We start from the raw sequence: 22,976 nt of genomic DNA on the forward strand, positions 1-22,976 counted from the left end.
ATTTCCAGCATCTGCAGAATCTCTTGTGTTTTTAACCCCACAAACCACCTCATTATGATCTTGCACCTTATTGTTTATTTGCAGTGCACTTTCTCTGTAGCTTTTACACTTTATTCTGCATTGTTATTGTTTTACTTTGTTCTACCTCAATGCACAGTGTAATCCTCTGGATTGCTGTCTGTGCCACATGCTAGTGACGGTAAAAATAGATTTAGATTAGATTAGATTATGAGAACACTCAGTCCTCGTTTATTGTCATTTAGAAATGCATGCATTAAGAAATGATTCAATGTTCCTCCAGAGTGATATCACAGAAAAACAGGACAAACCAAAGACTAACACTGACAGAACCGCATAATTGTAACATATAGAAAGGCGCGGCAGATGAATGTGTGGCTGAGGAACTGGTGCAGAGGGCAGGGCTTCAGGTTTCTGGATCACTGGGATCTCTTCTGGAGATGGTGTGACCTGTACAAAAGGGACAGGTTACACATGAACCCAAAGGGGACCAATATCCTTACAGGCAGGTTTGCTAGATCTGTTGGGGAGAGTTTAAATTAATTTACAAGGGGGATGGGAACTGGAGTGATAGGGCTGAGGAACGGACACTTGGTAGACAAGCAGATCCAGTCTGTCAGGAAGGACAGGCAGAAGATAGTGCAAAATTGCAGTCAGTGGGATGAGTTGCAGTATAGAAGGGAGAAAGTATAGAAAGTTTTGGATACTGGATTAAAGGCTGCTTAAAGGATAAGAGCCCAATGTAAAACAGGAAAGGTACCAGCATGGATAAAAGATTGGCTGACTGGCAGGAAGCAAAAAAGTGTGGGAATAAAGGGGGCCTTTTCTGGTGGCTGCCACTAACTAGTAGTGTGCCGCAGGGGCTGGTGTTGGGACTGCTTCTTTTCACGTTAAATGGCAATGATTTGGATGAAAGAATTGATAGCTTTGTAGTCAAGTTTCCAAACAATATGAAGATAGGTGGAGGGGCAGGTAGTGTTGAGAAGCAGGGAGACTGCAAAATGACTATACAGATTAGGAGACTGGGCAAAGAAGTGACAGATGGGATAGAGTGTTGGGAAATGTATGGTCATGCACTTTGGTAGAAGGAATAAACACATAGACTATTCCAAACGGGAAGAAAATTCAAAAATCTGAGGTGCAAAGGGACTTGGGAGTCCTTGTGCAGGATTCCCTAAAGGCTAACTTGCAGGTTGAGTCGGTGGTGAGGAAGGCAAATGCAATGTTAGCATTTATTTTGAGAGGACTAGCATATAAAGCAAGGATGTAATGTTGAGGCTTTAAAAGGCACTGGTGAGGCCTCACTTGGAGTATGTGAGCAGTTTTGGGCCTCTTATCTAAGAAAGGATGTACTGACATTGGAGACGGTTCCGAGGAGGTGCACAAGAATGATTCTGGGAATGAAAGGGTTATTGTATGAGGAGCGTTTAATGGCTCTGGGCTTGTACTCGTTGGAATTGAGGGGAGATCTCATTGGAGCCTATCAAATGTTGAAAGGCCTAGATAGAATGGATGTGGCGAGGATGTTTCCTATAGGACCAGAAGGCACAGCCTTAGGATAGAGGGACATCCATTTACAACAGAGATGAGGAGGAATTTCTTTCACCAGATGGTGGAGGATCTGTGGATTTCTTTCCGACAGGTGGCTGTGGAGTCCAGGTCATTGGGTGTATTTAAGGCGGAGTTTGATAGGTTTTAGATTAGTCAGAGTATGAAAGGTTATGGGGAGAAGGGAGGAGATTTGGCTTGAAGGGGAATACGGATCAGCTATGATGAAATGGTGGGGCAGACTTGATGGGCCGAATGGCCTAATTCTGTTTCTCTGTCTCATGGTAATTATTGATCTGTTTGAACAGTAGGCAAGACAAGCATTTCATTGTTTCTGTCAGTGTTAAGCCAATCCCGAGATTAACTCAAATTCCCTGTTTTCACTGTACCTTGGTACACATGACAATACAAAACCAAATCAATACCAATACCAAACACAGATATCTGTTCTTAGCAACCCAACCTTTGAGGGGAAGGACTGAGGATATTAGTGAGGATGAATTGGAGTCAAAATCCTCAAGCATTAGGAGGACATTTACAAGAAGGAAAGGTGGGGAATCAGTGAAATGCAACAGCAGCATCTGTGTGTTGGTCTGTTTCAGACTAAACAATTTTAAGAAGCAAACACTGTCTCCATCTAGTGGCACTGAATGCATTGGCAAGGATCTTATGCTGATCATTTCAGACCCAGTGAGAATATTGTGTTCATTTCTCAGCTTTAAACTTCGGAAAGACGTTAGTTCATGGGTAGGGGGCAGGGATTTACTATAATGTTATCACGGATAACCAAGGCTCATCTGGGATCCAGGGGATGTAGCAGATTGAATTCAGTGGTAGGAGGCAGAGGGTGAAGGTGGAGGATTGTTTCTCAGACTGGAGTTCTGTGTATAATAGTATGCCACAGGGACCTTTGTTGCTTGTAATTTATAAAAAGTGATTTGGATGCAAATTTAAAGGCATGGTTAGTAAGTCTGTGGATGATACTTATATAGCTGGTGTTGCAGATAGTGTAGAAGGTTATAAAATATGGGATATCTTGATCAGTTGTGTATGCAGGCTAAGGCTTCGGAAATGGCATTCAATTCAGATAAACTCGAAGTATTGCCTTTTGGGAGATCAAACCAGGTTAGGACTTAAACAATGAATGGTAGGGCTCTGGAGAGTGTGATGGAACAGAGGGATCTTGGAATGCAAGTACATAATTTGATTTTAGTTACTATACTTTTAACTTTTAGTTACTTCGCTCTACATATGTGGAATAACCTTCCAAAGGATCTGAAATCTCCCCAACTTTAAGTTCTTTTAAATTGAAGCATAAAAATTTGTTTAACTGAGACTTTTAATTAGGATCTCCGGCTCTGTAACTTGTATTTATCTTATCTATTTTTTGTGTGATTTTATTCTCTTATATATTGTCTGAAACTTGATGTTAGATTTTTATATCTTGTTCTATGTAAAGCACTTTGAATTGCCTTCTGCTTGAAAAGTGCCATCCAAATAAACTTGCTCGCTTGCTGAAAGCTATGTCACAGGTGTTTGGGGTGCTGAAGAATGTGTTTAGCACACTGGTCTGCACCAGTCACAGCAATGAGTATAGGAATTGGGATGTTGCAGTTATATAAGATGCTGGTGAGGCCGTGCTTGGATCATCGTGTACAGTTTGGTCACTCGGCTGCAGGAAAGATGTTATTAAATCAAGAAGACTTTAGAAAGGATTAACCGGAATGTTGCTTGGTAACATGGAGTTTTGAGTTAAAAGGAAAGATTGTATAGACTAGCACTTTATTCCCTGGAGCATAGGCTATTGAGCAGTGACTTGATAGCAGTATATAAGATCATGAGGGGCATTGAAGGGGTGAAAGTGCAGTGTCTTCTTCCCAAGGAGGGTGTGTTAAAAACAAGGGGTCACAGGTTTAAAATCAGAGGTGAATGATTTAAAAGAGATATCAGAAACAGCTTGGGTGGTGTGTGTCTGGAATAAGTTGCCAGATACAGTGGTTGAGTTGGGCACATTAAAGGCTATCTACTGTAGATGAATATATGGATAGGGGAGGCTTAGAGGACTATGAGCCGAATGTGGGCTGATGGGATGAGCTTGCTGGGCAACACAGTTGGCATAGATGAGATGGGTTAAAGGGGCAAAAGTTTTTTTTGACTGTTTTAATAAAGAATATTAATACCCTGAAGGAACCGATGGAGTGAATGAGAGGAAGCTGCTTTCTTTGGGAGAAAGAGGCCGTAGTTTTCATAAACTAGGGAAAGCCCCAAGTAGGAAGATGAGGAGACAATTTTAGTGTGAAATGGAAGTAATTCCCAGCAGAGTCCCTTACCTCAGGATAAGACCACTCCGGAGAATAATCCGTCACCATGAACAATCGGCCGCTCTGCTGCAGCGACCCCAGGGCTCCCTGAGCTGACACCACTTCGGACACGTGCATGTAGGTCATGGAGCTGCCCCCGCTCTCCCCGTTGCTCAGCTGCAGGCCTTGCTGCTGCTGCTGCTGCTGTTGTTGCGGCTGCTGCTGAGGGCTGCAGCAAGGGATGCAGATCTCAGCCTGGCTGAAGGTTGCCACCCTGGCTCTCTCGTCCTCTGACTGCTGCAGGCTGGTCCCAGCTCCCGCCTCGCTCGCCACCAGCTGCTGCCCGTACAGCGTGTTGGCGCTGCCCTCCACCGATATGAAGTCATTGATCAGATCTGAGAACTGATTGCTGAAGGAGATGTCAAAGTGGTCCAGGTTGAGCTCCATGTTGGCTGAGGCCCCCAGACTGTGATGGGCTACTGGGTACAGGCTTGACACCATGTTGCCCTGGAGGATGGGCAGCCCATTGCCCCCTCCGCCCTCAGCCTGGATGTAGTGCTCGGTGCTGCAGGCCGGGAGCTCAGCTGATTTCAGGAGGCCCTCGCCTCCCTCTGACGGAGCCGTTGTCTCCATGGGAACCTCTGTCTCTGCTGCGATGGGCTGAAAGTTGGCCTGGAACTGAAGCAGCTGTAGGGAAGGGGTGGCATCGACGCGGCCCTGCTGCACTGGACCATTGCAGCTGGATGCAGTCTGCGTGGGTGACTCTGTCTTGACATTGGCCAGCCCTAAGGTGCTGGCGAAAGGTGTTCCGCCACTGTCACTCAGACCATTGCTATGTGTGGTGGGCTCCAGGTGATGAGCTTTATTGGCCTCTTGCAGGAAGAAGCTGGGTGAGGGGTTCTGGTGGACATGGGGGCTCTGGACATTCTGGGTGTAACCCGAGGAAAAGTCTTTACTGGAGTCAATGGCGCTGAAATCCATCTGTTCCAGTGTAGTGCTGGGACTGAGGCCCCCAGAGGAGAGCAAGGCCGAGCCAGGTGTCAAGGAAATGGAGGCTGGAGTGGAGCTGGTTTGGAACCCTTCCTTGCCCATTTGCTGGTCAAATGAGTTATCCTCTGTCTTGATCTCCTTTACCAGGGGCCCACTGAAGGAATAGCTAGCCTCGCTGCCTGGTGGCTGTCGTTGGTTGCCATTGTTGCTGTCATTTTTCAGGGCTCCTCCACCATATGTCTGGCCTTGCTTAGGGTTGTTGAGGAAGCAGTCAGGGTCAAAGTTCATGTTGGCCTCTGGAATCTTCTCGCTGCTCTCCAGGGTGGAGGAGAGGACCAAGTCTTCTGCCACACTGGCTGACATCATGGACAATCCATCTGGGTTTCCAGCAGCTGCTGAGGAGGCGAATGCAAACTTGTGTCCATCTGAGTTGACAGCCAGGACCAGGCCTTGGGCTCCCGCATCTGAGGCAATGAGGTGCTGGCCGGGGCCCGCGCTGGGAGACATGGTGTACACTGCCTCGTTGGTGACCTCTGACATGAAAACGGTGGCATTCTGGCTTAGGCTGCACATGACCGAGGCCACGGCCATGCTGGAGACGCCAGTGATGGCGGGGCTGTCGGCCATGTCCGTTTCACTGTTTAGACCACTGCTGATGGAGACTGGGGAGTTCTGGGTGGTGTCAGGCACCTCCACCTGGTTGGTGGAGGAGACCTCGGTGCTGTTCTGATGCAGCAGGACAGGTTTGGCCAGCTTACCATTCCGTTTCTCACGGCTTGAGACTTTGCCATGACCATGGTCATTCTTGCCCTCAGACACATCATTATTTTGGACCTCTGGGTGGCTGCTGTAGGCACCTGTTCGTGGTTCCACCTTTGGTGATATGATGCGGTGTTTGGCACTGTTGCACTTGTGGTGGACACTGCTCCCGGCACCTAGAGGAGGAAGTTAGGTTGGGGTGGTGGGGTGATGGTGGAAGTAAGAATAGGCAAATCCAATCAATTGGCAACTCAATAATATTTACTTCATCCTCTTCCCTCCCACAAGTTACACTGAGCCACATGGGTCAGCATGAAGGAGAGTTTTAATGTAGGAAGCTTTGGGAAGAGAATTCAAAAGCTCCAGGTGAACTTTCCCCAGAGATACATATACTTTAGCATCCAGGCAAGGAACTCTCTTCCCCCACCTTCCCAAACATCATTGGTCCAGTGTCATGCCGAATAACTCATCCCATCTGGAGACACATCAGAGCATCTCACCGAGTCAGGTTAACAGTGACTCAGTGAATCCCTCTTATGCACCTGAGGCAGAAGGCTATGATTCAAGTCCCACTTCGGGGATGGAGCTCAAATTTCAGGACAACACTTCTGTTTCTGGTACTGAGGGAGTATTACACTGTTGGAAGTGCCATCAGATATCAGACTGATCTGCTTATTCACTGAAATCCTTCATCACTGGCATTTAACTGCCTCAGAAGCTCTTCTGAACTCTGCATCAACACTCTTTCCCAGGTACTTGACTCCTACAGTTCTCCCATCCATAATGCCTTGCCATCTCAGTCTTGACCGGGGATCAAACCTAGCCTAGATGGAAGACCGCCATTGCTGCTCCCTTGAATCCTGAGATTCCCAAAGCCTATCGTTGCATCCCTACACCCTCTCATCTGACACCCTTCTCTTCACATAAAAGAGAAAATCTGCAGATGCTAGAAATCCAAATTTTGTGTGTGTTACTCTTCTCTTTCAGCTTATCCTTAAAACCTACCTTTCTGACCAGACCTTTGGTCACCTATCTGTTATTTCTTTATGTGGATCCGTGTCATTTTGTTTTGTTAGATAAAGCTTCTGTTAGCCAGCTTGGAATCTTTTGAAAAGTATTGCATAAATTAAAGTCGTCATAATGCAGTTAAAATACAAATCAACTCTCATTAGTTCTGGTTGTAACTAAAACCAGAACTTGCCTTGTATCTGTACAATTACATGCCCTGTATGCTTAATAAATCTATGACGCCTGAAATCAATGTTATAGAATAGCATTGATTTAAGAACAAAGGTCCATTCCCCTCCCATCATTCACCGCAGTTTGCCCGCCAACTGATCAAGATTCTCATTATTACCCAGTCAGCCTCGTTTCCCTCATCCTGAAAGGAGCACTGCACAATGCAATGCATTGTTCCACACGCTCACCAGCACCGCACTCACAGATTTGCCACTTTTTAGAAGAGATGCAAAAGTGAGGTCCATTCTGCTTTCTCGCGTGGATACAAAATATACCAAGGCAGCATTCTTAGAGTGGAGGAGCTTTCTTCGGTATCCCAGCTACATTAACTTTTACATTTGATGACAATTATCACATTGCGGGGAATGTGCTGTGTGTAAAATTCCATTCGCATTTCCCACACTACAATAGTGACTACTCTTCAAAAAGCTCTTCACTGGCTCTAAAGAGCTTTAAAACATCCTGAGGTTGAGAGCAGTATTGTGTGACCTGCAGAGCATAGTACATGGCATGTGATTGTGTGTGTCTGTGCATGTTATCCCCTGGTTCTTCCACTTTCAAAACCACAAACGCCTTCTTTATTTCCCCTTAAGTGGAAAACAAAAGAAATGACATGGCAATCTGTGGGCATCTCCCCTCAATAGAGGATCAGCAAGGAGAGGAGTGGGCTTTTCTGGGAGAGTCACCATGGTTGAATAATCCAGTGACACTCATTGTCCCAGTGAGACGGGCGGAAGCTAAGGGAATGAACAGATTCGGGAGAATGATGGTGAGGTTGTGGAGGATGAGGGGCAGTATTAATGGGACAAAAATCCCCAGATTTAATTTTTAAAGCTTCATATGCCAAAAGGTTCATGTTAATTAGAAGGGTTACTCCCAGTTAGTCCTACCCAGATTGCCGGTGCACAGGCAGTTGTGAGTGCGAGGCTGAGGCTTGGTCTGGTGGCTGTCCAGGATCTGCTGAACAAGCTGCTCCACTGAGAAACCGGCGCTGGTGTTCCCATTACTGCAGGTCCATTTGATGCCGTGAACTGTTGGAAAAAGGCAGACACCGTGAGAAACTGGCTCGCACTGGTGGGCAGGGGAGGGAGGAATGGGGATGAATGATGCACTGGGACCAAAGGGATATGGCTCAGATCGTGGTCTGGCCCAAATAAAACTACCTGCAAAAATCTCAATTAAGAAGCGGAAGATAAACCAACAGGAGACAGTAGCCATGTTGATTAACCACTTCACAGAAGGATAGCCGTTTTTAAAGAAAGTCATGGTCACAAGGCCAGCTAGAGGCTGAGGTGATCAAGTGGAACCTTAGTTTTTGTTTAACTATCAGTAGCCTGTCACCTAGCTATTGGTGAATGAGTTGGATGTAGAATGTTAACTGTATGTTCTAGAGTTTAAACCCCCTCTCCTCCGGGGTTGGTAGAGAACAATCTGGGAGCATCAGAGATAATTTTCCTTTGTCGCTCTCCTCGACTTTCACCACTTGGAGAGCATGGCACAGAGTAGCTTTTCTGACTAAAAAAAATACAGTTGTAAACTTGTTGATCAGCAGACAATTGAACGAACAGCACGTTGTTTATAAGTCACACAGATTCTCTTTCACCCTTCACGCTCCACTCACTGACTTTCACAATCTTCTGTTGGACAGGGTTTATTTCAAAAATTCTCATCCTTCACTCAGTTCCTCTGTAGCATCTTTCCTTAATTCTTTACAACTTCCTCCTGCCTTTCAACCCCACAAAATCCTTTTCCTCCACAACCTCGTCATCTTGCGTATCCAATTTTTACCTATCCACCACTGTCAGCAGTGTCTTCAGATACTTTGGCCCCAAAGTAATGTATTCCATCCCCTAACTCTTTGCATCTCTAGCTCTTCCCTTCTGTCAAGCTCTCATTAAAGTCTAATTTTTGACTAAGTTAACTTGGGGTCAAATTTTATTTGATAATACTCCTGTGAAGACTCATAAAATATTTTAATATTTAAAGGTGATTAGTAAAACAAGTTGTTGAGGATGTAAATAAACTCCCTTAATTACAAGCCCTTCTGCCCTGTCCTTTCTCGAGTAAGGTATCCAAAACTGCACAGGAAATTTGAACTGTGATCTCTCAGTGACTTCTCAAGGTTTAGCTTTTCCGGCTCACTGCTGTACAAAATCTAGAATCCCATTTATTTACTCTTGTGCATAAACAAAAGACTAAATAATACTATATTCCACATCATAACTGAAGACTTTTACGATCAGGAAGACTGCGTCCTGGAAAGTGAAGTGTTTTTCAATTTGAGGCCATGAAGACCATTAAGTAAGATCTCATTTTATTTTGAGGTTAATTAAGAGTCTGTTGCTATTTAATCAATGGTGGGTCAATTTGACCAGATGTCATAGGAGACCCCAGATGTCCTGGTTCCTGTATTCTGCATTTCCCAAGTGTTTCTTTATGCGTATGTTGAAGCTTTACAAGCAAGTTCAGTGGAATGCAAGAGTTTAGACAGATTGTTTGGAATGTGGTCAGTCAGATTCCACTTGAGAGAAAAGTATATAAAATTAAACCAGTATTCCAGAAAGAATAGAGAGATGGGGGTCCGGGGGGGGGGGGCGGGGGGGGGGGGAGAGAGAGAGCTTTAGAAAAGGTTTAGGGAAGAACTTCGTTACTCAGAATGAGTCACATTGGCATCAATGAGGAAGACTGGTGGAGGCCTGGCACTATCGAAGTTATAAATGTGACAGGAATTTGCACTACAAACTGAGAATATATTTTGCTTGGACAAAAGTTTTAAGTGCCCTTGCGAAAATTCCCAGTTTTGTCTTCTTGGAAGCCTTATCCATGGTGGTTCAGCTGCTACAGAGGTCTGGTGTAAATCCACTATGGTACTGATCATACATTGTCCACTGCCAGGGTTCTCACTCAGTTCTTTCCTTTTTTTGTGAAGATTCCTTCTCTTTCTCTCCTTACCCCTTATCCCCCATCCTAGGAGACCACACAGAGCCCACTTTGCTGGGCTGTGCTTGAAGATCAAAGGTAGTAAGAGCAGTAGAAGAAGACCTTAGGCAAGAGGGAGAATATGTTTTGCTGGTGGTGTGTTGTAGATCACAGGAAAGATTTATCTTGAGTGCATATTTCCTCTTATTGCCTAGGGAAAGCTCTGGACCATTCTATCGCCATATTGTAAAATCCTTTAAGGAATGTTTCTGACCATGCAGAGCCTTTTTGGGGGGGGGAAGAGGGGGGAATGAAAGAGGACGGGATTGCAACCATCTCTAAGTGCAGAGACCTTACAATTCCAGACCATTAAATGTTAAGGAAAAGCATGAATTTATATTTGTGTTTTTCACAACCTCAGGAAACTCTGCAGAGCACTTTGAAGCCGTCAAAGTATTTTGAAGTGTAGTCACCACAAGAAAACCAAGACATTGACTGAAACATAGAAAAAACATTGAGGCACAGAAAATTAGAACAGGACTAGGCCATTAAGCCTTTCAACCATTCAGTATAATCATAAGTGATCTTCTGTCTTAATACCATAACCTTGCACTCTCCCTGCACCCTTTGATGTATTTTGCATATAGAAACGCACCAATCTTTCTCTTAAATATTTTAGCAAGTTGGCCTCAACACCCTTTCGTGCAGCAATTCAGTAAACAATAGGGGCCTATAATTCATAATTTACGCCCTCTTCTTATTCGTCTTCCCAAGCACATCACCTTGAACTTATGAGGATGAAGATGCAGCTGCCATTGCTTTGCCTCAATCGAAAAAAACCTGCTTTGGAGTCTCTTCGCGTCTTTCTCTCAAGTTATAATCCCACCCAGTTCAGTGCTGTCAGAAAACTTGGAAGAATTAATTGGTTCCTTCATCCAAATTGTCAAACAATTTGTGATCCATGTCAATACATTACTCATCAATGAGCATTAAAATACATTAATTTTGCACATTAATCTTTTCTGTGAAATTTTTATCAGAAGCTTTCTGAAAATCCAAATGCTTCTCATATACTGATTCTCCCTTATCTATTCCACCAGTCATATCCTCAAAAAAACTCTAGCATGTTTGTCAAATTTGATTTCTCTTTCAGAAATCCATATTGACTTTGTATGATCTCTTTGATATTTTTTCTAAATGTCTCTAATCTCAAATTTATAATTGCCTCTAGCATTTTCCCCATTATTCATGTCAGGCTAATTAGTCTGTACTTTTGTGGTTTCTCTTTCTCCCCTCTTTTTAAATGATGGGGCTGCATTTGCTAATCTCTCATCTGCAGGGGCTATTCCAAAATGTACTGAATTCTAAAAAGTTCTAACTGAGGCATGCACTGTTTCTGCTGTTACTTCCATTTATCAGCTTACAGTGATATTAAATTATCAAGGAAGTAGTCCTGACTAACTTTCTTAAATTTCCAGCCTTCATTAGACTTTACTTCCTGAACAATTTTGGTAAATTACTTGTGTCCTCTTCTGTCAGGGTAGAACCAAAATATTTACTTCATTGCTCTGGTATTCCATGTTCTTCAGTATGAATTCCCATTTCTAACCGTAGAGGCCCATATTTGTCTTCACTCATCTTTTATGTATTTGTAGACACGTTTACAGTATGTATTCATATTTACTCTTGTACTCTAACGTTGCTCTTTTTATCAATTGCTTTTTCCTTTTACCACCCAACACTTACGTTTGCAATGTATTTATTTATTTAGCGACATAACGCGAAGTAGGCCCTTCTGGCCCTTCGAGCCACACAATGACCAATACACCTTTGGACTGTGGGAGGAGACCAGAGCACCCGAGGAAAACCCATGCATTCCACAGAGAGGATGTAAAGAGACTCTTTACAGATGGCGCTAGAACTGAACTCCAAACTCCGACGCCTTGAGCTATACTAGCGTCATGCTGACTGCTCACTCTCTTTGGATCACTGACCTTGATATTTTCCCACAAGCAGGAAGAACATGATTCAACAATAGAGAAACTAGTTAGACTACTTTACAGTACTGCTTTAGTTACCAAACCACAGAAAACGTGTGATGGCATTAACACCAGAGAAGGCACAATGGAGACTTATGAAACTGCTGGTACTGCTGAATAATTATAGTTATGACGATATACTCAATTACTTAATCATTGGACATGGACATGACTGAAACTGACAGCATTTGTTAGCTATCTCAAGTCGCTGCTAAACCGAAGCAATTAAGAGTCAACTGTACTGATGGACCCAAACCAGACAAGGATGGCAGATTTCCACCCCTTGAGGACAACCAGATAGTTTTTTAGGGACCCAACAATTTCATAGCAACCAACAGGAATTCTGCAGATGCTGGAAATTCAAGCAACACACATCAAAGTTGCTGGTGAACGCAGCAGGCCAGGCAGCATCCCTAAAGAAGGGATCCCTGAAGAAGGGTCTCGGCCTGAGACGTCGACTGTACCTCTTCCTAAAGATGCTGCCTGGCCTGCCAATTTCATTGCAACCACTGCTTTTCATTCCAACCCTACCAAATAAACTCCTTCAGTATTCCTGTTTCTTGTTGGAGTGTGAACACAGGTAAATTGATGTAATTTTAACTTAATCACCAGATCACTGAACTGGGAGTGTTTCCTTAGAAGAAGATTGAGGTAAATTGGTGAACAGTTTTATTGTTGCCAGATGTACCAGGATACAGTGAAAAACCTTGCACCCCATCCATTCAGATCAACTCATTACAACAGTACATTGAGGTAAGTACAAGTTAAAACAGTAACGAAGTGCAGAACAAAGTGTTACAGTAAGAGAAAGTGCATTGCAGGTGGACAACAAGGTGCAAGGTCACAATGATGTAAATTATGATGTCAGGAGTTTATCTTATCATTCAAGGATCCAGTTGCAAAGGGAATTGTTGAGTCCCAAGTTGAGGAATTTGGTATTATGGTATTGAATGTGAGCTGTAATCAATAAACAATGGTCTCACATGGGTGTCTTTACTGTCCAGATGCTCGAAAGATGAGTGAAGAGCCAAAGAGATGACGTTGACTATAGACCTATTTTGGTGGTAGGCGAATTGCAGTGGGGCAAGGTTGTCTGGGAAGCTGGAACTAATGCACGTTATTACCAGCCTCTCTAAGCACTGGGCAGGGCAGTATTTGCCAAGGCAGTTACCTGGTTTTCCTTCAGCACCGAGCTGACAGCGATCTCCTTAAAGCAGGAAGCAACCTCAGCAGGGAGAGGTTAAAAATGTCTGCAAATACCCCCATCAGCTGATCTGCACAGCATCAAAGGACATGGCCAGGAACACCATCTGGGCTAGTTGCTTTTAGTGGGTTCACTCTCTGGAAGATTTTATGTCCGAAATGGTGCAGGTGGTGACATTCCAATCCACTTCTGTTCAAAACATGCATAGAATTAATTAAGCTCATCAAGAAGGTATGTGTTGTTGTTGGTAATGCTGCCTCTTTCCATTTTGTAGCTTGTTACAGCATATATGCCCTGCCACAACTGGTCTGGGACTTGATTTTGGATGGATATTGTCTCTTGGCATTCCTGATATCATTACAGAAGTCGTATCTTGATTTCTTGTGAAGATCATGTCACCAGATTTGAACCCTGTGGTTTTAGACTTCAGCAGGGAATGGATCTCCCAGTTCATTAATGGTTTCTGGTTTGGGAACACCTGGCCTGACCTCTTTGGACCACAGTGATGGTGCTGACATATTCATATATGCTGAGCACTGGGTCTTTGAGCATGGACCAGTCTACTGACTCTGACAGTCGCTCTGACTATCATGAAGTGCTTAGAGAGGCTGCATTAATTCTAGCCTCCCAGACAACCTTGGCCTACTGCAATTCATCTCTTGCCAAAATAGGTCTATGGTTAATGTCATCTCTTTGGCTCTACACTCACCTTTGGTCTGTTTCCTCAGACCGGCATTGCATGACTTTAAGTACTGGATCCTCATATTTCAGCTTCTGAGGGGACATTTAACTGAGGTATTAAAAATTCTGAGTGATCTGGTTGGTATGAAAAGGAAGGAACCATTTCTTTTTGCAGAATAGTCAGCAGCTAGGGGGACATAGGTTTAATTTAATAGAGGATTTTTAAGATTTGTTCTGGAGTGTTCTGAAAGCTAGGAATCAGGGAATTTGAACTGGGAATAAAGTAAGTTGCACCACTTTGCCAAAAGGGATCTGACAGACCGAATGGTCTCCTTTCCTAATGTAAATTTCTATGACCCCAATAAACTGGATACTTGTCCAAGGAATAACTGAATGTGGAGGGAGTTTAACTGTTTATCTGATCTGTATACTATCTGCTTGGCAATTTTTGATGGGACAATGCTGACAAAGCTTTATATCTAACCCATGCTGTACCTACTTTGACAGCATTTAATGAGACAGATAGGGGAAGATTTATTCAACATCTAACTGGTGTTGTATCTATCCCAGGAGCAGCTGATGTGACAGAGTAAAGAGAGATTTAGACCATAAGACCATAAAAATATAGGCGCAGAATTAGACCATTTGGCCCATCAAGTCTGCCTTGCCATTTCATCATGGCTGATCCAATTTTCCTCTCAGCCCCAATCTCCTGCCTTCTCCCTGGATCCTTTCATGCCTTGACCAATCAAAAATTTAGCAACCTCTGCCTTAAATATATATGAAGACTTGCCCTCCACAGCTGCTTTTGGCAAAGAATTCCACAGATTCACCACTCTCTGGCTAAAGAAATTCCTCCTCACCTCCGTTCTATAAGGACGTTCTTCTATTCTGAGGCTGTGTTCTCTGGCCTTAGACTTTCCTATCATAGGAAACATTCTCTCCACATCCACTCTATCAAGGCCTTTCGTGATTCAATAGGTTTCAATGAGATCACCCCTCAATATTCTGATTTCCAGTGAATACAGACCCAGAGCCATCAAACGCTCTTTATATGACAAGTCATTCAATTTTGGAATAATTTTTGTGAACCTCCTTTGAACCCTCTCAAGTGTCAGCACATCCTTTCTAAGATAAGGGGCCCAAACCTGCTCACAATACTCCAAGTGAGGCCTCACCAGTGCTTTATAAAGTTTCAGCATTATATCCTTGCTTTTATATTCTAGTCTTCTTAAAATTAATGTTAACAATGCATTTGCCTTCCTCACCACTGAATCAACCTGCAAATTAACCTTCAGGGAATCCCGCACAAGGACTCCAAGACCTTTTGTGTCTCAGTTTTTTTTTTGTATATTTTTCTCCATATAGAAAATAGTCAACCCTTTCATTTTTTTCTACCAAACTGCATGACCATACACTTCCTGACACTGTATTCCATCTGCTATTTCTTTGTCCATTCTCCTAATCTGTCTAAGTCCTTCTGTAGCCTCTCTACTTCCTCAAAACTACCTGCCCCTCCACCTATCTTCATATTGTCTGCAAACTTTGCAACAAAGCCATCAATTCCATCATCCAAATCATTGACATATAATGTAAAAAGAATCAATCCAACACAGACCCCTGTGGAACACCAGAAGTCACTGGCAGCCAGTCAGAAAAGGCTCCCTCCATTCCCACTCTTTGTGTCCTGCCAATCAGCCACTGCTTTACATATGCTAGAATCTTTCCTGTAATAACAGGGGCAGCTTCATGTGTGGCATGTTGTCAAAGGCCTACTGAAAGTCCAAGTACACAGCATCAACTGATCCTCCTTTGTCTACCTTACTTGTTATTTCTTCAAAGAATTCCAACAGATCCGCCAGGCAAGATTTTCCCTTGAGGAAACCATACCGACTATGGCCTATTTTATCATGTGGCTCCAAGTACCCTGAGACTTCATCCTTAATAATCGTCTCCAATAGCTTTCCAACCACTGAGGTCAGACTAACTGGTCTATAGTTTCCTTTCTTCTGCCTCTCTCCCTTCTTGAAGAGTGGAGTGACGTTTGCAATTTTCCAGTCTTCCAGAACCATTCCAGAATCTAGTAATTCTTGAAAGATCATTACTAATGCCTCCGCAATCTCTTCAGCTATCTCTTTCAGAACTCTGGGGTGCACACCATCTGGTACAGGTGACTTATCTACCTTCAGACATTTCAGTTTCCCAAGAACTTTCTGTCTGGTTATGGTAACTTCATATACTTCATGCCCCCTGATACCTAGAACTTCCACCATACTCGTAGCATTTTCCATAGTGAAGATTGATGCAAAATACTTATTCAGTTCATCCGCCATTTCCCTGTCCTCCATTATTACCTCTCCAACATTGTTTTCCAGTGGTCCAATATCCACTCTTGCCTTTCTTTTACACTTTATGTATCTGAACAAACTTTTGGCATCCCCTTTAATATCACTGGCTAGCTTACTTTCGTATTCCATCTTTGCCTTTTTAATGACTTTTTAAATTGCCTTGTTATTTTTTAAAAGCTTCCCAATCCTCTAACTTCCCACTAATTTTTGCTTTATTATACTCTTTGGTCTTTATGTTGGTTTTGACTTCTCTTGTTAGCCACAGTTGTGTCATGTTTCCTTTAGAATACTTCTTCATCTTTGGGATGTATATATCCTGTGCCTTCCAAATTGCTTCCAAAAATTCCAGCCATTGCTGCTCTGCCATCATCCCTGTCGGTGTTCTTTTCCAATCAATTCTGGCCACTTCTCTCTCATGTCTCTGTAATTTCCTTTACTCTCTTTAATATATACCTTTAATCTCTATCTAACCATTTTTGCCCTGGATGTGCTTATAGAGAGAATTTTCCCCTATATCTAATCAGTGTTCCCCTGGAAATATTAGATAGTGTAGAGAAAGCTTTACTCTCTAATCTTACTGAATTAGTAATGTTTGATGGGTTGCTCTGGAAGGACTTTGAATCAGTTTTAACCTTAGCTGCCTTTACCCTGAGTATTATGTATCATTTCAAAATTGCAAATATAAAATTGTTTATTTTGTTCTTATCCTTCAAATAAAAGTACACAAATTTGTTCATAAACAAATAGCTCTGCTGTATTCATTCCTCAAGCCCTTGCAATAAGCAATTTATCATGGGATTTTGGTATTACAGTGGGGTTGCTGCAGTAGCAAGAAATATACACCAGATGGCAGTATTGCTCTAGTAAATCTACTCCAGTCAACCAGACCACACCAGAAATGAAGACAGATACACCTGGAGAAAATGTAGCTAAGAATACCCTGGGAAAGAAAAATCAACAGAAATTCCACTCCTGAAGTTTGTTGATGGTGTTAAAATCAATTCCTTTATGTCCTCAATGTAAACCATTCTGATGAACAAAAAGCAATGTTCTGCTGCACTGACAGAATAAAACAGATGCTGCTTGGATCTCACAATCACCTAGTGAACAGGTTGTGATTGAATAGCTCTCAATCGCCACATTTAAAAATATTGATGCCTGGTAGGGGGAATTCCATATGAGGTGGACTGCAGGTTGTCTTACATGGATACTGCTCTGTTTCCGGAGGATCACTTCAACGCAGACAGTTTTAGCGTGGTTTAGCCGTAGATTGGGCTCAGGGAACTTTCATATACAAATATTAGGCATATAACCAGTGCTTGGAAGATCTCTGATTTTTTTCCTGGGTGGTGTGGTCACTACAATCATAAGGACATGGCTTTGAGACTGTATAATTCCTTCTGCTCACGCTGAAGTCAAAAGGAATTATACAGTCTCTAAAATAAAATTATTCTGCTGCATCACCTGTTTCAGTCACATGAATGCTTGCTGGGATAACATGGAAAGAGTTTCATTATATATCTAAATTATGTCCTCCTACCTGTGACTGTTGACAGAATGCTATGGAAAGAGATATGTTAAGCAGTGTTGAGAGGTCTTAATTCTCTATTTAAGCAATGTGTATCCACCCTGAGAGTGTTTCATGGGACGCCCTGAATGTGGACAAAACCTCAACTAAAATCTGCTTGTATTCAGCAGTACTCCTGACGGTTGTTAGCATATCTGATGAGTTTACCTTTGGTATAAGAACATAAGAAATAGGAGCAGGAATAAGCCTTCTAGCCCATTGAATTTGTTCGGTCATTCATTAAGATCATGGCTGATCTAGCCGTGGACTCAACTCCATGTGGATCTTTCTTTTGAATATAGCTATCAAGCCTAGCAATAAGACTATTCCAATTTAAAATTTCAGTACCGATACTCAGTTCAAGGATAGACCTGTGTCTTAAGAGCAGCTGATGAACACCTCAGTTACCTTCCTTAAACTAACAAGCCTTTCTTCCACATAATCAGAGATATACCATAGCCTCGAGGTGCTGTCGTTAAATGAAATTCCCATTGGGTATGAGCTCAAACTTGAGTTTAGTCTGGTTGCTGGTGATCTGATCATTAAGATGGGCCAACCTGGTGTATTTTTGCCTCTTTCGCACTCCTATGATATTTAAAAACATCTGATGTTGCATGCACAACTGCAGCTCGAGAGGCTGTAAACTCCAAGCAAGCAATAAAGATAATTCAAAACAGAATAGTCAACTTTTAGGAGTCACTTTTTGTGAGAATATTACACTTATTAAACAGTAAAAGTCACTTTTGCACAAAAATTCTTTAAGACATGTTTGCAAACAATTCCTCTAAGTAACTGTAACAATTTTTCAGTCATGATTTCTTTAGATTTTACTGAAACATCCATCACTTGGCCTCCAACACAGATGGCATATTCACCTTGTTGCTCAATGAGTGACACACTCTCAACTTTGAATACCAAGATTTTGGTTTCATACCTGACTCCAGAAAATGAAGCTCAAAGATCTGGACTGAGGTCCCAGTGTAATGCAAAGAGATATTAACATAAAGCTCTTTTTGACTCTCAGATGATTGTAAAAGACTCACAAAATACATCAAAAGAAGCACAGAAACATTTGCCACTGTACCTTGGCTTATACTTATTCCTCAATCAAGAGTATAAAAATGGATGATATGGGCATTTATCTCATTGGGTGCAATGTTGGCGTGTGCAAATTGGTTGCTGTGTTTGGTACGTTATAAGAGGAATGACGCTTCCAAAGTACTTGCTTTGAGATGGTCTCATATTTTGAAAGATGCTACATGAAGACTGCTTTTCTTTTATTCTTTGCCTGGAATATAGAAAAATGTGTATTGACTGAGGTTTTGAGTAATATGATGGGAATTGATATGCTGGAAATGAAAGAAACAAGCGGAGGAGTGCAGAACAAGAGATGTATCTTAATCAAAGCTAAGCTGCTCTTTCTAAGTGCATGAAAAACTCTCAGAGAAAACAACAGATAAAAGCTCAATCAATAATTCTAAAGCAGATATGAACATTTCTGGATAGGGGACATATTGGTGCTGGCTGGCTAGCTGATATTCAGATGCAGATCAGCACTGGTATCAGGTGGGACAGGTTCACGGAGTTGTTAGGAAGAGCTCTGTTCATCCGTGCCTAAATCTAACTGCCACCAAGAGGACCACAACCTTGGTGTGGTTTGGAGGCTTGCATGTGTCAATGGCCCGAAGAACTATGCTGGTTGGAATCAGTGCTTTATGCTTTGGCTCTTGGTAGGGTCACCCATGCCAAACAGGCTAAGGATTAGAGGCCAGACTAAGAGTGGTCCACTGATCCTCTAGGTTTGGGGGTTCAGGTGAGGGCTAACAACCCTGCCTGGTCAAACACAACTGTTACAGAAACAGGAATGAAGAATCCTTCTACATCTGAGTCTGATGGTATTCCTCTTGAATGACTGGCAGTAAACCAAGAGGAAGCTACTGACAGAATGAAGGAAACTGTGAACGCCGCCAGAGATGGAGGACCCTCATTGCTGCCCTAAATGCCAGTGTCGTAACTGGCAAAAGAAGAATATCCAACTGACAGCTTGGGTTGAACAATAAGTGAAGGAGATTCACCCATACTATCAGCTTTTTTTAGTTGCATTTTCTCCTGTGTCTATAGCACCACCAACACAGAAAATGCAGCACACTCTGATCATAGGTGGTAAAACTCCACTGACTGTCAGCTACCAGCTGGGGAAAGCCTCAAATCCTCAGTCCAAGTCAATGGCCAGAAGTGAAAAATGATGCCCTCCCTCTTGAAGCCAACAATTCTCCCAGGGGTCTCTGTGGATGAATGTTGCTGTCCAACAGCCCCCTGAAGACACCCACAGAAGACATCAACAGGGGTAGTCTGTAGCCATGGAACAATGCCCACTTGGATTATTTAAGAGAGAGGAAAAATGAGTCAGCGTCGGCAACTGGTGACAGAAAATAAATAAAATCTGTGTGCTGTAGGACATAGTTTCTCAAACAATCTTTCATTGCACAGAGCCATTTACAAAACCACTGAACAATGAGACAGAAAATCCACACTAAATTTGTGGAAATTTCTTACATTCATTACAGTTTACAACAGGAATATTTTATTTTGACATCCTGCTAATGGTTTACAATTAATTTTCTGCTATTCTCCTCAAGTGCACATGCTGCCCCTGGCAGGTTTTATTATTGATAAATTCTATTTTCTTCTGTCAGGCATTCATCTTTGATGTTTTTATGGACTTAAGAGTAAAATCATTGTCTGTGTATAATTCTTCTAAACCTCATCTTTTTCACAATGCAAATGCTCCCAGGCTAGATACAGATGAAAAACTCCCTCTCCATTTCCTATCAAACACCTCCAGGCAACATACAGTTCTGGCTAGGTACAAACATCCTTCAACAACAAACCACACAAAATACTGGAAGAACTCATGAAGTCAGAAATGGAGCAGAGAAAACAGATGATGTTTCAGGCCGAGAACTGACGAAGAGCGTCAACCCAAAATGTCAACTGTTTATTCGCCTCCATAGATACTGCCTGATTTGCTGAGTTCTTCCAGGATTTTGTGTGTGTTGCTCAAGATTTCCGGCATCTGTAGTATCTCCTGTGTCTATAACATCCTCCTACCAGGGGTTCCCAACCTGGGGTCCACAGAGCCCTTGTTTAAGCATTGGTCCACGGCATAAAAACAGTTGAGACCCCTGTCCTACATTGGCCTACCAAAAACCTCCACAGCACATGTCAGATACAGAGGAAGTCTCCCTCTACCTAGTCCTATCCCAAAGCAAAGACAGGATGGGTTACATACACAGATGAAGCATATTTAGGATATACAGAACGTAGTTTGAGCATAAAGCCCTCTACATAGTTTCTTTAAACAGGGCAGAGGTCACACATGCAGTAAAAATCTCTCTAATTCTGCAGAGCAAATAGAATGTGGGTTAGTTAAAAAATATAGTAACCTCGCCTTATACGCAATAAAATGTCTCATTTCCAAGGTCAGGAGAACATACTGTTGCACTAATGTAATATACTTTAATTCCCCCACCAGCTGTCCCAAGCATCTGCCAACTACTGCCGAATTAAAACCGCTTATTGTTCAGCTGGATTGTTCCGATCTACACATGAGGGAACTTCTCATCCATTCAGCTGAGGGTGGATTTCTTCCAGCTCCTTGTTCAATTCTAAACTTATCATCTGACATCATATCCTCTCCCTTAGAAGGGCCATCAGCTTCATTTTCCATGACACCCATGTGTTCAGTTATTCCTTCAGTCCATCTTATCCTGAAGCATTTGCTCATTTCCAGTCAATTCCAATGGCATACTAGTCAAATCTCAAACTCAGAGCGATAGACTGCTGCCTGTGTCTTAACCCAAACCAAGATCTGCTCGCGCATTAACCTTATGCTTCCTGGGATGCATTGATTTCTAGTCCCTCAACCACCCTAATTTCTCAATGCTACTTTCAAACCTTTTCAATGTCCTCCACAGCTCTGCAATCTTGCCTAGATATACAATTCTCTCACCCTCTATTCTCCTGATCCCCACTGCATCACCCATACTTCCAAGGATTGTCAACTCTGGTTGAAACATATCCTTGAGCTTTGATCACATCACCTGCAGCTTCACCCTAACAATTTCCTTCCTCTGTAATATATTTGGACTGTAACATGGTAAACAACACTGTTGAAAGAAAATGTAGTGGAGGGGAGGAGAAAATCACAAATCCTGTTAATGCACTTAGAACTTACAGTATACTTCCAAGTTCCTGATAACACCCGCACTCTACTCCCTGTACACTCTTGACCGTGTTGACAGAGTCTGCTCTAACTTCACCAACAAGTTTGCACATGATACCACCGTGGTAGGCCATATCTCAAATAATGATGAGTCCAAGTATAGGAAGAAGATAGAGAACTTAGTAACATAATGTCATGGTAACAACCTTTCCCTCAACATCAGCAAAACAAAAGAGCTGGTCATTGACTTCATGAAGGGGAGGTATACATGCTCCAATCTACATCGACAGTGCTGAGGCTGAGGTTGAGAGTAGTGAGCTTCAAGTTCTGAGGAATGAACATCAGAAATAGCCCGTCCTGGGCTAACCATGTAGACAGTATGGCCAAGAAAGCTCACCAACATTATCACTTCCTCAGGAAGCTAAAGAATTTTGGCTTGTCCCCATCAACCTTTAACAACTTTTTTTTTAATCAATAGAAGGCTTCCAATTGGGATGCATTATGGCTTAGTATGGCAGGAAGACAAATAAACTTGGAAGCATGTACCACCAGGCTCAAGGACAGCTTCTATTCCATTATTATCAGACTCTTGAATGGTTCCCTAGCAGGACAAGTTGAACTCCTGCCCTCACAATCTATTTCACTATTATTTTACACCTTACTGTCTACCCGCACTGCACTTTTTCTGTATCTGTTACATTTTATTTTGTATTGTGTTTTGTTTAACTTGTTCTGCTTCAGTGCACTTTGTAATGACTTGATCTGTATGAACAGAATGCAAGACAAGCTTTTCAGTGTATCTCGAACATGTGACAATAATAAACCAACTTCAATCTGTATGAGGTTAATAATTAATTCCTGAAGATTTGAAGGTTTGTCAATCTTGTGTTGCTCTCTGCATGACTGTTAGCTGCAACTGCAGCTGTTGAGCAATTCAATTCATAGGCCAAAGTATCAGGGGTTTCATTAAAGCTAAATGATGTTCGATAAATTTGCTAGAGTTCATTAAGGATGCGACAAATAAGGTGGATAAGGAGAGCCAGTAGATAGATAGAGTACACTGGCTATCTGGAAGGCTTTCAATAAAGTATTGTTTAGAAGGGTACTGCACAAGAAGATGTACATTGGGTTTGGGTGTA

At 42.5% G+C, this 22,976-nt stretch overlaps 1 protein-coding gene across 1 annotated transcript in view; it reads right to left on the bottom strand.

Moving 5' to 3' along the window:
* The window catches only part of LOC140188529 (calmodulin-binding transcription activator 1-like), a 1,232,669-nt gene that overhangs the window by 130,149 nt on the left and 1,079,544 nt on the right, over positions 1-22,976 (bottom strand). Inside the window, exons 7-8 of the mRNA XM_072244898.1 lie at positions 7,745-7,885; positions 3,897-5,791 (exon numbers count right to left, since the gene is read on the bottom strand). Coding sequence (XP_072100999.1) covers positions 3,897-5,791; positions 7,745-7,885 — 2,036 coding nt within the window. The remainder of the gene's footprint in view (positions 1-3,896; positions 5,792-7,744; positions 7,886-22,976) is intronic.

The sequence above is a fragment of the Mobula birostris genome, chromosome 27 (genome assembly GCF_030028105.1).
Source record: "Mobula birostris isolate sMobBir1 chromosome 27, sMobBir1.hap1, whole genome shotgun sequence".
In the NCBI taxonomy this organism is placed as follows: domain Eukaryota; kingdom Metazoa; phylum Chordata; class Chondrichthyes; order Myliobatiformes; family Myliobatidae; genus Mobula; species Mobula birostris.